Below are 13,235 nucleotides of genomic sequence, written 5' to 3' on the forward strand. Positions count from 1 at the left end.
TTAACTCCAGAGAAGGAGAGCCTGAAAACAAAATGTTCTCTCTCCATTTCTAGTTTTGTTGACTTTTGGAACGACTAAAAGACCTGCAAGCTGCGGGCCAAGTGTTCCAGTTGTGTTGTAAAGGATAATAAGTTGCTTTAAATATGCTGAAGCTAGGCTATTCAGTGACTTTAAGTAGATTAAAAATCAAAGATGGTCACTATCTTTAAAAACTTATAACATATATAAAGTTTCTAATTCCACCGAACCATCCTAAATGACTTCATAATAAATTGAATATAGTCACTTTCAAGCAACAGCTTTTTGTTGGAGATATAAAGGTCATAGATGTTTTTCACTTATTAATGTCATATGTTATATAAATTGTATAACTATGTGTGTGTGTCGAGTTGTTTTGTCTTTGCAAAGTGGAGCTGCAGAAGCATGGAGCCTTCCACCTGATAAACTCAAGGCCCTAAGCTGGAAAGCAGAGTTATCTGACCTCGCCTTTGTCTGATAACCATTATAAAAAGACACTTCCTTATACTGTCTGTGAGCAGACTTGGAGACGAAGATTAAACCTTATTAAACCTGGGAAGAAAACATTTCTTCTCCTTTTCTGTGTGAATTATTTATTTAATGGGCTGATGATAGGAAAATTAAATTATCCAACACTTTTCATCTCCATTTTTCATTATTTTCATGTTTTTGAATAAACTTTTTCTATGGTTACCCTTCACATTTATGAATTTGTGATGATCCTATCAAAAGTATTTAAAAAAAAAAAAAAACTTCTGACAACTTTGGAACTCCTTTTAGTATCAAGTATTGCTCTTAGTAGCAAAATGTTACAAAATGGGCCATATTTCTTCTTGAGAACAAAGTTGTATGTGCAAAATAAAGCTTTTTCTTTATGTAACAGTCAACACACCTATAAAGAATAATGTATAATTATTTTTCAACACATTTTAAGATTTTTTTTTCTTTTATAGAAAAGTTGTATTTTTGGAGATACAAGGTTTCTCTTCAACAATGACAATTGGTCAATTTATTTACAGGAAAACAAAATATTTTGTATTGTAACATTTATAATAACAGTTTATAAAATGAAAAATGTATTTTATTTACTTTTTCCCCCCCCAGCTAAAAAAAAAATCTGATTAAAATACCACTAATGTATGCAGAGCAGTGCATCTTACTTTATGGTTGGACTCTCCATCCAGACTTGCTGTAGTAACGAAACAAGTGTCATCATCTCGGCTCGACTGCAGCAGTATTAAATCACAGGGAAAGGTCTCATCTTCCTTTACTTCTACAATATCTCCAACCTAAAATATAAAAATACATAATCGGGTGAAAACTTGATTTGCTTTCTCACACACTTTAAAATAAGATTAAAAATAATATTTTACTATCTTAACTGTAAAAAAAATTGAAGCACTGACATAATACAGGTTGGTAAAATAAACCATTTCTTGTCAAACTGTTGCTGTTACAATAGGGAAAACAAAGGAATGTGTGTGCGTGCGTGTGTGTGTGTGTGTTTCTTATTTTACTGCTGGTCAATATTCACTTAGCTTTTAGTTTGCTTTGCCAATTACAAAAATCTATTGCTTGCTGAAGGTTTAGTTTACCTTTAATCCATTTAAACCCGGGGGGTAGGGACTGTGATTCAACATGTTCCAAAAATATTTATTTAAGAATTTCAGTTAATAGAAAATACCTAATATTTATTATATAATCACTATTTTAGTTGAACAGCATCATATTCTAGATTTGAAAATATCCATAAAATTTACTAATGTGAGATTTTTTTTTTTAATTACATGGAAGGAAGCATTTTAATAAATGAAAAAATATCATTTCCTCTGTCATTTCTGTCAACTTGAAATCTATGAGCCACAAACATCAATAATGAAACGCAATCATATTTGTCAAACACATTCAGATTTTCTCAAAAATCTTCTGACATCAAATCTGTAAAATAAAACTGAATTAAAACTTTTATCACCACATTTAATCACTCACACTCACTGGCTATTATTGAGTTATGACACTTCTTTAAAAATGTTTTATTGTGTTTAGCTTTGAAAAAAGATGCATTACCATCTAAAAGACATTGCTATGTAATGTAGTTTCAGTTGATGGAAATGTACATCTTTAGATGACAAGCAGTGAATGACAGTGGACATTGCCTTACCGTCTACAGGCAGCCATCTTTGAGCATCAGCTCACTTAATGCATGTTTGTGATTCATCCCTGAACATTATTTTCATCTAATCATCCACAGTCAGACAGCTTCTCTTCAGTCCACTGAAACCTTTTTATTTTTATTGTGTTAACATTTCAAAATAGTTTACTTCTTTTATAGATTGATATACCATTTTCATTATCCTTTAGCCAATTTCTTTCTACTCACATTTCTTTTGTATGTATATATTTTTTTTTTTTTTTTTTTGGGGGGGGGGGGTGAATTTCTTATTTTCAATGAATAATGCTCTCAGTTCTCTGTTTTGCCACTTTAAAATCGTTGTATTAGCACTAAAGATCCTCTGAAAACGATCAGAAATTTAAGATGAATTAAAGTGAACTCAACAAAACACTTGAGCTGTGTGAATTCCATCACCCATGTTTACCACCTTTTTGGCTCAGTATATAGAGCAACCCCTGTGCACACATACCAAACAGGCAGCAGCTCTTCTCTGGTTATATTATTTAACAAGTATGTACTCCAATGGATCCAAGTTAGGATGCGTGTGCTAAAATTTACCTTAATTTTCTCACTCTCCTTCTGTGTCTCCGTACCATTCTCCAACACTGTCACTCTGTACTTATTCACTTCACGATCAGCCTTGTGCCGTAGCCAGTCTTCGTATCCCTACAGCAATGTATCAAAATCAGAACTGGATTATTTATTTAGTACAACAGAAAGTGACAACTTTTATTTTGGCATTACTTCCCATGGGTCACTGACAGCTGTGACCGTGACACCAGTCCCAAGTGAGAGACTGTGTTTGTGCTCAAACTAAAAAGTAGGGCATGAAGTGTTTTTGGTTTCTAAATAGAAGAAGCGTGACAGAAAAACAAGTGTCCGTAAGAACAATGTTATTAGTAATGACTGTCCAGCAACGCAGGACAACAGCGCAACAACATAAAAATACTAAGTCAGGCTAAAAGATATTGTCTGGGCAGCAGACAAAGCACAAAACCCTAATATAAGCTTCTAAAGTACTGTGAGATAGTGATGGAAAAGAAGGAGACTGTGCAGAAATGCAGGGAACAGAGTGAGGTGGTACAATGTGTGCCAAGGATGAAATTGAGCCAAAAATTGGAATTACAGGAAAAGGCGTTAGAAGGAGATAGTCTGGTTGGGTAAGGTAGAGAAATAAAGCCAGAGAAATGAAGCAGAGAGATTTGACTCTGATATCAGTCTAGCCTCTATGGAGTCTTGCTTTAAAACCTCAAGTTATCTTTGATTTCCTTAGATTTTAGCAAGGAAGCCCACCCACTATTGTTCATTTAAAAGCCCCAGCAGCAGACCAAGAAGTCAATGCTAAAACAATACTTCTAAGGCTGGGACATTGCAACAACAGGGACAAAGAAACAAACTTCCCTTTGATAATTTGTATCTTTGTAATAGACTTGCTCTCTTGTTCTCTCTCCATTTGCTCACACTCCCCTAGGGCTCATTTCATCTTCACCCCAATCAGAACTCACCAGCAGAGCACATTAATGCAAAACCCAAGAGAGCATTAGTCAAGTACTTTACACAAAAAAAAAAAAAAACACAGCGAGGGGATTATAAAAGCAGTGAGATTTAATATGTTATACGGAAATGGAGAGGGGATGTAAGGCAATAAAGGCTACAAGGAAAAAAGGACATGGCAATAAATGTCCCAATAACATTTCTGTTATTGGCACTAATCTGCTTCATTAAGCAGAGCCTTACCTGTTTGATAGCAGTTACAGTGATGACAAAAAATAAAGGTAGGCCACTGGTGACTGGGCTGGTGGGAGTGTCCACTATCACCTAGATGAAAAACAAAGGATTTAAATTGACAAAAACATCAAGTTAACACATATGGCTTTTGAACATAAAATCATTTGTCATTGTTACAAAGTTCATTGGCACATTGCAGCAGGATCGCCGTGTGTTAATGGTTTAAAAGACGGGGCTAGCTCTTTAAATGTTAAATATATTTATCTGACACACAAATATTTCATACAGTTGCTCATCCGAAAGAAACACGAGACTTATATGATCTGAAGGGAGGCAAAGGAGGTTCTGGGCCAAAGAACTTTTAATCAAGAGAGCTGGAGAGAGTGCTTAATCTGCAGGCATGCCAATACTTTTGAATCGTTGCCAAGGCATAGTATAAGGCCAACAGGAAGCTTTGTAAAATTCACTTCACTTTTAGGGGCAGTGAGCAAGTAAATCTAAACGTGTGATATGTATACGTGCATGTGCTGCACTCCTAACCTGTAAGGCAGGTAATCAAATAACTCCATCCAGTACAAGAGCAAGACTTGACAAGCCCTTGGTAGACAAATGTCTTATGTGCTCATGTGTCACCATGAACCATTTAATGGATTTACCCAGGAATTTCTGATCCTGCAGAATACAAATTGGATCTCCTCAGCAGGTTTGATAATTACAGCACACACTGGCACAGTACATGCAGCTCATTGATATTCTGACCAGCAGCACTACAACCTGTCAGACAGACTTCAGCTCATCTAAGGGTAGGGGTGCATTTTCATGCAGCCTCCTATGTTTTCCTGAGAATTAATAAAGGCTTTTCACTCAGCATGAACACAAAGGCGCAATCTTTATACAGATTTAAACACCTGCTTTACTGCCAACATACACACGCACTCATGGGATCCAAGGACAATAATAAAAATTATTAGGTATAAATCTGTTACAAAGTACAGACAGACTAGAACACTGAGGATTCGCCATCAAATCTGTAAGCTAGTAGAAGAGAGGCAAAAGTAATAAATCTAGCTTCAAATTCCTAATGAGAATACTCTAAACTTCTAAACTAGTAGTGTGCAAATACAAGGCTTTACACGTGTTAAAGATTAGATTATATGCACATTGTCATAGGCTATGCAATAACAATAGATAATTGAATTGAGGAGTGTGGTTTTCCCTGGTCATCTGTGTATATTCACAAACGTTGCAAATCAGAACTCTTCACTTAATAATACTGTGATCAGCAGTACAAGAACACGAAGAAGCTCTTAACTTTAGCATATTAAGATGACATCTTACATTTTTTTGGTAGCTTAACTAAATTAAAAGATCTCGAATGAGAGAAACAGCAAGTACAGAAGTTTAACTCCAAGCACACTCAGCATGTGTAGACACCAAAGAACTGTAAATTCTTTACACAGCAAAGATCCTAAGTATAATTTGATTTTATTCCTTGACAAAAGTACAATAGATGACTAAAAAGAGAAACAATGGCCGTGTTATCTTTTTTGGCATCTGATTATCAACACTGGTTCTACGAGCGAGCTTTTATCTCACACTACAATACAGTTTTAATTTAGACTTGACAAGCTTCACAGGCACAACAGCATCAGTGACACTTTTATTGTTGGAACAGGATCAGGATTGTAACTGGCTTTAATGCATCAGTTGTCATCATACTAGGTGCCAGTTTTGTTTAATTGCATGCTGTAGCAGTAAGTAGTATGGGATATGCGACACCGACTGCTCTGACATACAAGCCATGTAGTGACAACATCAAAAACAACTAGTAAAACGTTAAAGAGCTTCAGGGCCTCTATTTATCACACAACATAAAGGGAGGCATATTAATATTACTGAACAATTATTACTACATGTTTAACCATTTAGCACAAGTTTTTGGTGCAGCCACATTTTTACTTTCAGCTGTACTATGTTTTGTGGGGTTCAAAATGTGTGGTGGGTCAAAATGTCCTATGTCGCTTTGCAGCAACTTGAAAGAATTTGATTTTTTTTTTTTTTTTTTCGCTTTGCCTGGAGTAGTTATGAGCATTCAGTACTTTATCTGCAGTAAACACTGTCAGATTGAGTTTAGTTCAGAGAAACGAGGAGGAATTCTTATAGGGAAGTCAAGCTAACAACTATGCAAAGCAGGGTACATTCAAGGGCAGATTTCCACAAACTAATCAAACCAAAGTTTAGTTTCCTAACAGTTTATAACAATAATATACTATTTTCTTTACAATTTTAAGAATTTCTCTTCAGTTCCCCAACCTTGATTGAGCTGACCTCTGTCTAGTACTGCAGGTAAGATACTGGTCAATCATTACTACTTAATTGTGCCAGCAGGACAACATTGTTGTTGTTGTTTTTATGAATTTTAATTTTGTATTTTTATGATGTAAAGCACTTTGAACTGCCTTGTTGCTGAAATGTGCTACACAAATAAACTTGACTGATTGAATGATTGATTGATTGATTGATTGATTGATTGATTGATTGATTGATTGATTGACAATCAAAAAATTATCCAATTACAGCAGAAATCAGATATTTTTATTTCATCCCAATTTTATATAAATTAACTTGTTTTACTTCATTGACAACAATCTGAAAGGTGTTGACGTCTGAGTAAATCTACAACTTAGGTTAGTCATTGCATGTGTGCAATGTTTATTTGCATATAAAATGAACAACTGAGATTTTATTATAAGTGGTCAATTAATGTTTAATACCAGACGTGAACAGACCTGATGTCTGCAATGATCATGAGTTCTGTGGCAGGAAACGTCTAAGGAAACTAAAATCTTGAGAAAATTTACATTATGTGTTTTACCAAACAGTTCACAATCCTTCCACAGTTTAGGATTCATAGATTATCTGCTGAGCACCACACAATCCCCCCCCCCCCGCCCCCCTAAAAAAGAAATTCTGCAATGTGAGTGAAAGGTGTGCTGCTGCTGCCAATGTGCTAGTGGGATATCAAAGCAGCAGAGCAGAGCAGCACTTCATCTGAGCTGAGAAGTATGTCAGGGTGTGCGACAGACAGCAAGTCCCCGGGGTCCCTGTGCAGTCCTGTGGGTGCTGATGTCCCTCCCACATCCCAACTCCATCACTCGCTCTCTTGCTCTCATTTTCAATTTTCGGCTCTCTTGCAGGACTCTATTCCCGTTCAATCACATTCAGGCAAAGACATACAGGGGCTATTTATAGGAGAGTGGTGCCTTTTTTATCTGCCTGTGTCTATTTGTGTCGCTCAGAAGTACTGAGGGCTCCCTGGCTGCTGACGTCAGCAGTGCAGCGCTGCAGAGCGACTGAGGCTGTGTGTGATGCAAACTGAGAAAGAAAGATGGCAGGAACGAGACTAAATAACATAAGATAAAAAGAGGATAGATTAGCGTTGAAGGTTTGATGGCATCATTTGGTAGACTGTTTGTATAAAGCCTCCCAAGGGGATATGAAAAGATTTATTTCTGTCTGTCAAATGCAAACACAAAACAACTGCGCAACCTAAGTACGTGTTTCTCAATGTAAAAATAAAATGAGTGGTTAAAATGAAGAGCCCCTGCAGAGCAGCTGGATTAATGGAGAAATGTTTATCACACTGCAGCACCAGTAAACACCATCAAGAAACCGAGGACACCCACTGACTCAAGGGCAGACATGCATGTTTTCACATATAAAGAACATTTCACTCTGAAAGCAGTGTGCGCTAACAATTCTTGTGCAACATGAAGCAGTGGTTTTAGTGAGTGATGGAAACATTTGTTATTTTTTTCCTCTCATATCAGACTGCACCTTTAGCTGACTTTAATTTTAAGCATCATTTTAACTTTTCTTTTGTGCGTGTGTGTGTGTGGGGGGGGGGGTTATACATATGGTATTAGCTCAGGATAATAAAGTAGAAAACTTGATAAACTATAAAATAAAATAAAAAGAATAAAGGGGGAGATGTTTCAAGTGAAAAAAAAAAAGGAAGGTCAACACTTCAATTACTATGTTTGTTGAAAATAAAGAAATATGTAGAGCACTGACTTTTCTTTATTTGGCTAACGATATTGGGCTATAAAGTGAGACACCAGTGTTTCTGCTCGTTTAGTCTGTTTGAAACCGAAGAAAAAAGATCCAACTCCCTGCTCAAATCTTCCACCAATACCCGTTTACATTAGAGAGCTATTTGCTGCAAGAGTTGAGTAAACCTAAATCCTCTCTTTGCTTTTGTTGCCTAAAAGGAGTTCCCACACTGATTAACAGCAACCTTGGCCAACTCAGTTGACATTAGTGTGGATAGTGTAGTGCACACCTCACAAATAGACAATGACAGACACATGAAAAATTCAGAAGAATAAACAAAAAGTATATAATTTAGTAAAATGCAAAAAAAAAAATGTTGATCTGTGGAGTGGAATGCCCATACATCTGGCCATTTTGGATCTGGAAAGTACCAACAGGACTCAAGGCTGACAAGAAAAAACAGTCTGCCTGAAGAAAATCAACAATTGTGGCTTATTTGAATCTGACTCCCCAGTTCGGCCTCGGATACGAGCCGACTCTCAAATTTCTCCTGGAACATGGGTAATCTAAGGAAAAAGCTTTGTCTATAGCAACTACCTCCCCCGCACCCCCCTCCCGGAGAACGTCTGTGCAGGCTTATCAGAACTGCCGGCTGAACAACATCTTCATCAGGACTATGGCCTATCTGAAAGTGCTTCATGGACAAATCTCAATGTCTTGACGTCAAATGCATATGTAATCATGTTTTTAAATGTGCTTGCTGGTAGAGTTTTTTGATGTCTCAAATTGTGTCCTGATAGGACAAGATGTGAAGAGATTTTTTTTTGTAATACCACTAACTAACAAATCCATCCTCATGGCCTTACATTTTTCTATCTAAAAAAGTATTCTGATAAAGATTAAGAGGCCACACCCTTGTAGCAGCAGCAACGTGCACTCCGCCCATTTTTCGGACGACTGTACGAACATAATCCCACTGTGTATCCTGATACAATGATAATAAAGCTTATTCTGATTCTGAAAATTTTTAACTTCCAAAATACATGATGATAATTTGAATCGGGAGGAATCATATTAGTTGGGAAAGCTGAACAATGATGGAATCAGCTCAAAAAAAAAAAAATCATAGTTAATTGAATGGAATGAACTGTACCATTTCTTGTGCAATGGTTGTGCTGAACTCTGCTTGCTTGAAAATTCCAGATAGTGTGAAAAGATGATCAATGGTTATCAACTACTCAAGTTATCACTACTGTTCTATTGTTATCACACAGAGCAGTTCATATATTTTTATTTCATTGCCTTGTTTTATTTCCTTTGATCTTCTTTTGGCTGTTCCTTTTCCAAGAGTCGCCACAGCAAGTTATCCTCCATCTTCTGAGCCCTCGGTCCTCACTCTAACTACAGGCTCAGTCACAAGACACAGCAGTCTGGGACCGAGATGTGTTCTGGCTGCCTTCGTCCATTCAGAAGACACAGAGGCCGGGAGGGTGTTTGAGACAGCCTACCTCTGATGTGCCTCTGTGCCTCCAAGTGAGGTATTAACAGGGATGGTCTGGCCAACATATGAAGAAAAAAGAAAACCCTGCAGAGCTGCAGCTCAGTAATGTGACGAACTGATGACCGCCTGCTTTTGGGATTAACAATAAACACATTTATTACTGGGGAAACATTGATAATGACTCACAGCAACATTGTAGTTGTTTTTTTTTAAAAAAAAAGTAACAAATAGGATTGCTAAAATGAGTTGATTCATTATGTTTTGTAAAATGACACGAGGGAGATGTCCGACACACGTTTAATGCATCATGCTTCGCTTCAGCCCATATGGGTTCTGCTCCATGCTTCTTTTGGTTCTGCTTTTCCTGCTTTGTTTCTGAATGCTCACACCTATCTCCAGCTTCATCTGTGATTTAGAAACAGCTAAATGAAGCTTAAAGAGAGACTGGTCTAATACAAATATTTTGCGGAAATGTCCTATGAATGAGCATCAACTCTATGTCCATCTTCATCCAACTGAATCTCCTCTATGGCATTCCTCTTTGTCTTATGGACTTCCTCTTTGTCTTTTGGGCTTCCTCTTTGTCTTTTGGGCTTCCTCTTTGTCTTTTGGGCTTCCTCTTTGTCTTTTGGGCTTCATCCTAGTCTTTTGGACTTCATCTTTGTCTTTTATTTCCTTTGATTAACAGTATTGTTTTCTTTCCATAAGTTTTTTTTCTTTTACTTAAATGTCATGAGAAACAAAACAAAAAAAAACACATACTACAGAGCCTTACAATAAACTCCAGCAATGTTGCAAATACAGTTTCTACATCCTGTTTGCGTTTGACACATTTCCTGGTCACATGCTTTTGACACTGGATCATAACATCTTGTGTCATAAGCTCTCAGAAATCGGTTTCTCAGATCACGCCATTGGTTGGTTCTCTAACCATCTCTCAGACCGGAGGGAATGTGTTCAACATAATGGTACTTCCTCCAGTTATTTAACAGTCAACAATGGTGTACCACAAGGCTCAGTCTTAGGACCACCCTCTTTACAATCTACATAGGTAATGTAGGTCAAAACATCCCTGATGCATCCATACATTTCTATGCTGATGACACAGTTGTTTATTGTCGAGCTAAAACTGTTGATAAGGCTTTCCAGCTTTTGAAATCTGCATTCACCAACATCCAGACAGATTTGTTCCGCCTCAAACTTGTCCTAAATGCCGACAAAACCAAAGGGATGCTTTGTTCAAATAGGAAGTTGGTCCCAGCAGTTCTTCCTCTGATTTTATCCTCAAATGGTGTCCCGATTGAGTTTGTTGATTACTATAAATATATGGGTATCTTGGTCGACTTGCATCTCTCTTTTAAGCTTCATGTGGAAAACTTGGTAAAGAAACTGAAAGTTAAACTGGGTTTCTTTTTCAGAAACAGATCCTGTCTAACCCTGAATGCTAGGAAATGCCTTGTATCTTGACCTTCCTTCCCTCCATTGATTACGGTGACATTATTTACATGAACGCTCCTACAAGAACCCTGCAGATGTTGGATGCTGTCTATCATGGTGCATTAAGATTCATAACTGGCTGTGATTATCGTACACACCGCTGCACCCTGTATTCACTGGTTAACTGGACATCATTAACTTCACGCAGACTCTCTCACTGGTACATTTTCATCTTTAAATCACTTCTTGGTCTGCTGCCTTCATACATCTCCTCCTGCATGTCTCTGCGTGAGTGCAGCTACAGTGTGCGCTCTCAGGACATTATTACATGCAGTGTTCCCTCAGTGAGGACTAAACTAGGCAAGAGGGCCTTCTCCTACTCCGCTCCTGTTTCCTGGAATACATTACAAAAACATTTGAAGCACTCGACCTTGACCTCTCTAAGTGGCTTTAGGAATCTGTTGGACTCCTGGCAGGGACCAATGCAGACATGTTCCTGTTTTTAGTTTTCTACATTCGCCTTAGAATCTAGCTGTTTTTTGTTACTTTTCTTTTATTTAGCCTTCCTATTTGAAAAAAAAAAAATTGTATGACTTTTTATAACTGTTTATTGTTGTCACGGTTGTCCATTGTTGTCATCATTCTTTGCTGAAATCAGGTCTCTCTTGTAAATGAGTCCTCGAGGCTCAATGGGATTTACCTGTCTAAATAAAGTTGAATGAATGAACATGCAAATAAATATTCATTCTCCGTTGGGTAATTCACCAGTCATGTAGAGAGTGTATACTTTGACCCCCTGACATGTACAAGATTATTTAGTAACATATTATTTGAAGGGGTGTGCATAAGACTGACATGATACAGTCATAAACATGACATAACACCTGTCATGAACATGAACGAGTCTTTATAAATGTTTATGACTGTTGTCATTAAGTGTCATTCGTAAATTATGACACATTTAATGCAAAGTTGACATTGTTTAAAATGTCTTTTTGACAACTTGACATTAACCAAGACAAAAATGTCTTTGTTATGAAAACGTGACAGTAACCAAGATAAAATGTCTTCTTTATGACAACTCGGCATTTTAAACAATGTCAACTTTGCATTAAAGGTGTCATAATTTACCAAATGACACTTAATGGTAACAGTTATAAACATTCATAAAGACTTGTTCATGTTCATGACAGCGTCATGTCAGTCTTATGCACATCCCTTCAAATAAAGTGTTACCGATTATTTCTACTTCACAGAGTAGACAAAACCAAAAATAAATAAACACTATAAGACATTTACACAGTGGACTTGAAAATACAACACAACTGAAGAACCGCAATGTCGCAGCTAAACAAGATCATTTTTCTTTGGGTTGGCACAGTGGCAAAGTTTGCTCTTACCTGGACCAGAAAGATGATGAGGAAATAGAAATTAGCAATTCTTCTGAACTGTTCAAACAAGTTCTTTGGTAGAAAGTTCCAGACTGTATACTACAAAGCAAAAAGAGAAACGTGATTAGAGCCAGAGGAATAAGATACTGTAGATACAATAGTCTGTTGATGTAATTTTTAGGGATGCACGATATTATCGGCATCATATCAGCCAATATTAGCGATAAAGTTAAATATCGGACATCGGCCATTCCATCAAAATAACTCAACCATATAAAAAGGTGCCGTTTCTGTATGACAACCCAGTGACAAGGATGCCTGCAGCGCCAGCACAACGTTATGACGTCACGCGTGCCACTGAGTTTAGATTTGCGAAAATTTACAAATTTGCACTGTTCGAGTATTGTCATTGTGTTAGAGTAAATGTCATGAATAAATTTGACATTAAACATAAACCAAGTTGAAGTGTTACATCATTTTCAGCCCTCATTTTGGCATCTGCATTTAGTAGCAGGCCAAATTGACAAAAGAACATGCAGAATAATGTAGTATTTTAATTTGACAGCAGAGAAAGCTATGTAGTCTCTGTAAGTAGGTCTAGGGGGAAAAATATCGGTATTGGTATCGGTTACCAGTCAAATAAGTTTAACATATCGACATATCAGATATTGGCCAAAAATCCAATATCGTGCATCCCTAGTAATTTTGGTATTTTTATTTGCATAAATCAGATTTTGGTATGTTTTTAGCCAAGTATTGTTAAGTTTTTTTAAGTCTTACAAGTAATGACAGACACTTAAAATATTTATACTTAAAGATTCTTTAATAAGGACATTTTGTGTCAGTGAGCTGAAACAAGATAGATTTAATTATATAAAGCTTCTTTTCTTCATGCTTCCTAGTCAAATCTTGAGAAAAATAAATATCCCACTGA

The 13,235-nt window shown here is 36.9% G+C and overlaps 1 protein-coding gene across 1 annotated transcript in view; it reads right to left on the reverse strand.

Annotated features, from left to right (window-relative positions):
- The window catches only part of atp11c (ATPase phospholipid transporting 11C), a 48,001-nt gene that overhangs the window by 12,079 nt on the left and 22,687 nt on the right, over positions 1-13,235 (reverse strand). Inside the window, exons 3-6 of the mRNA XM_037675757.1 lie at positions 12,311-12,400; positions 3,929-4,009; positions 2,750-2,857; positions 1,179-1,307 (exon numbers count right to left, since the gene is read on the reverse strand). Coding sequence (XP_037531685.1) covers positions 1,179-1,307; positions 2,750-2,857; positions 3,929-4,009; positions 12,311-12,400 — 408 coding nt within the window. The remainder of the gene's footprint in view (positions 1-1,178; positions 1,308-2,749; positions 2,858-3,928; positions 4,010-12,310; positions 12,401-13,235) is intronic.

The sequence above is a fragment of the Nematolebias whitei genome, chromosome 4, assembly GCF_014905685.2.
Source record: "Nematolebias whitei isolate Nwh7 chromosome 4, NemWhi1, whole genome shotgun sequence".
Taxonomy (NCBI): Eukaryota; Metazoa; Chordata; class Actinopteri; order Cyprinodontiformes; family Rivulidae; genus Nematolebias; species Nematolebias whitei.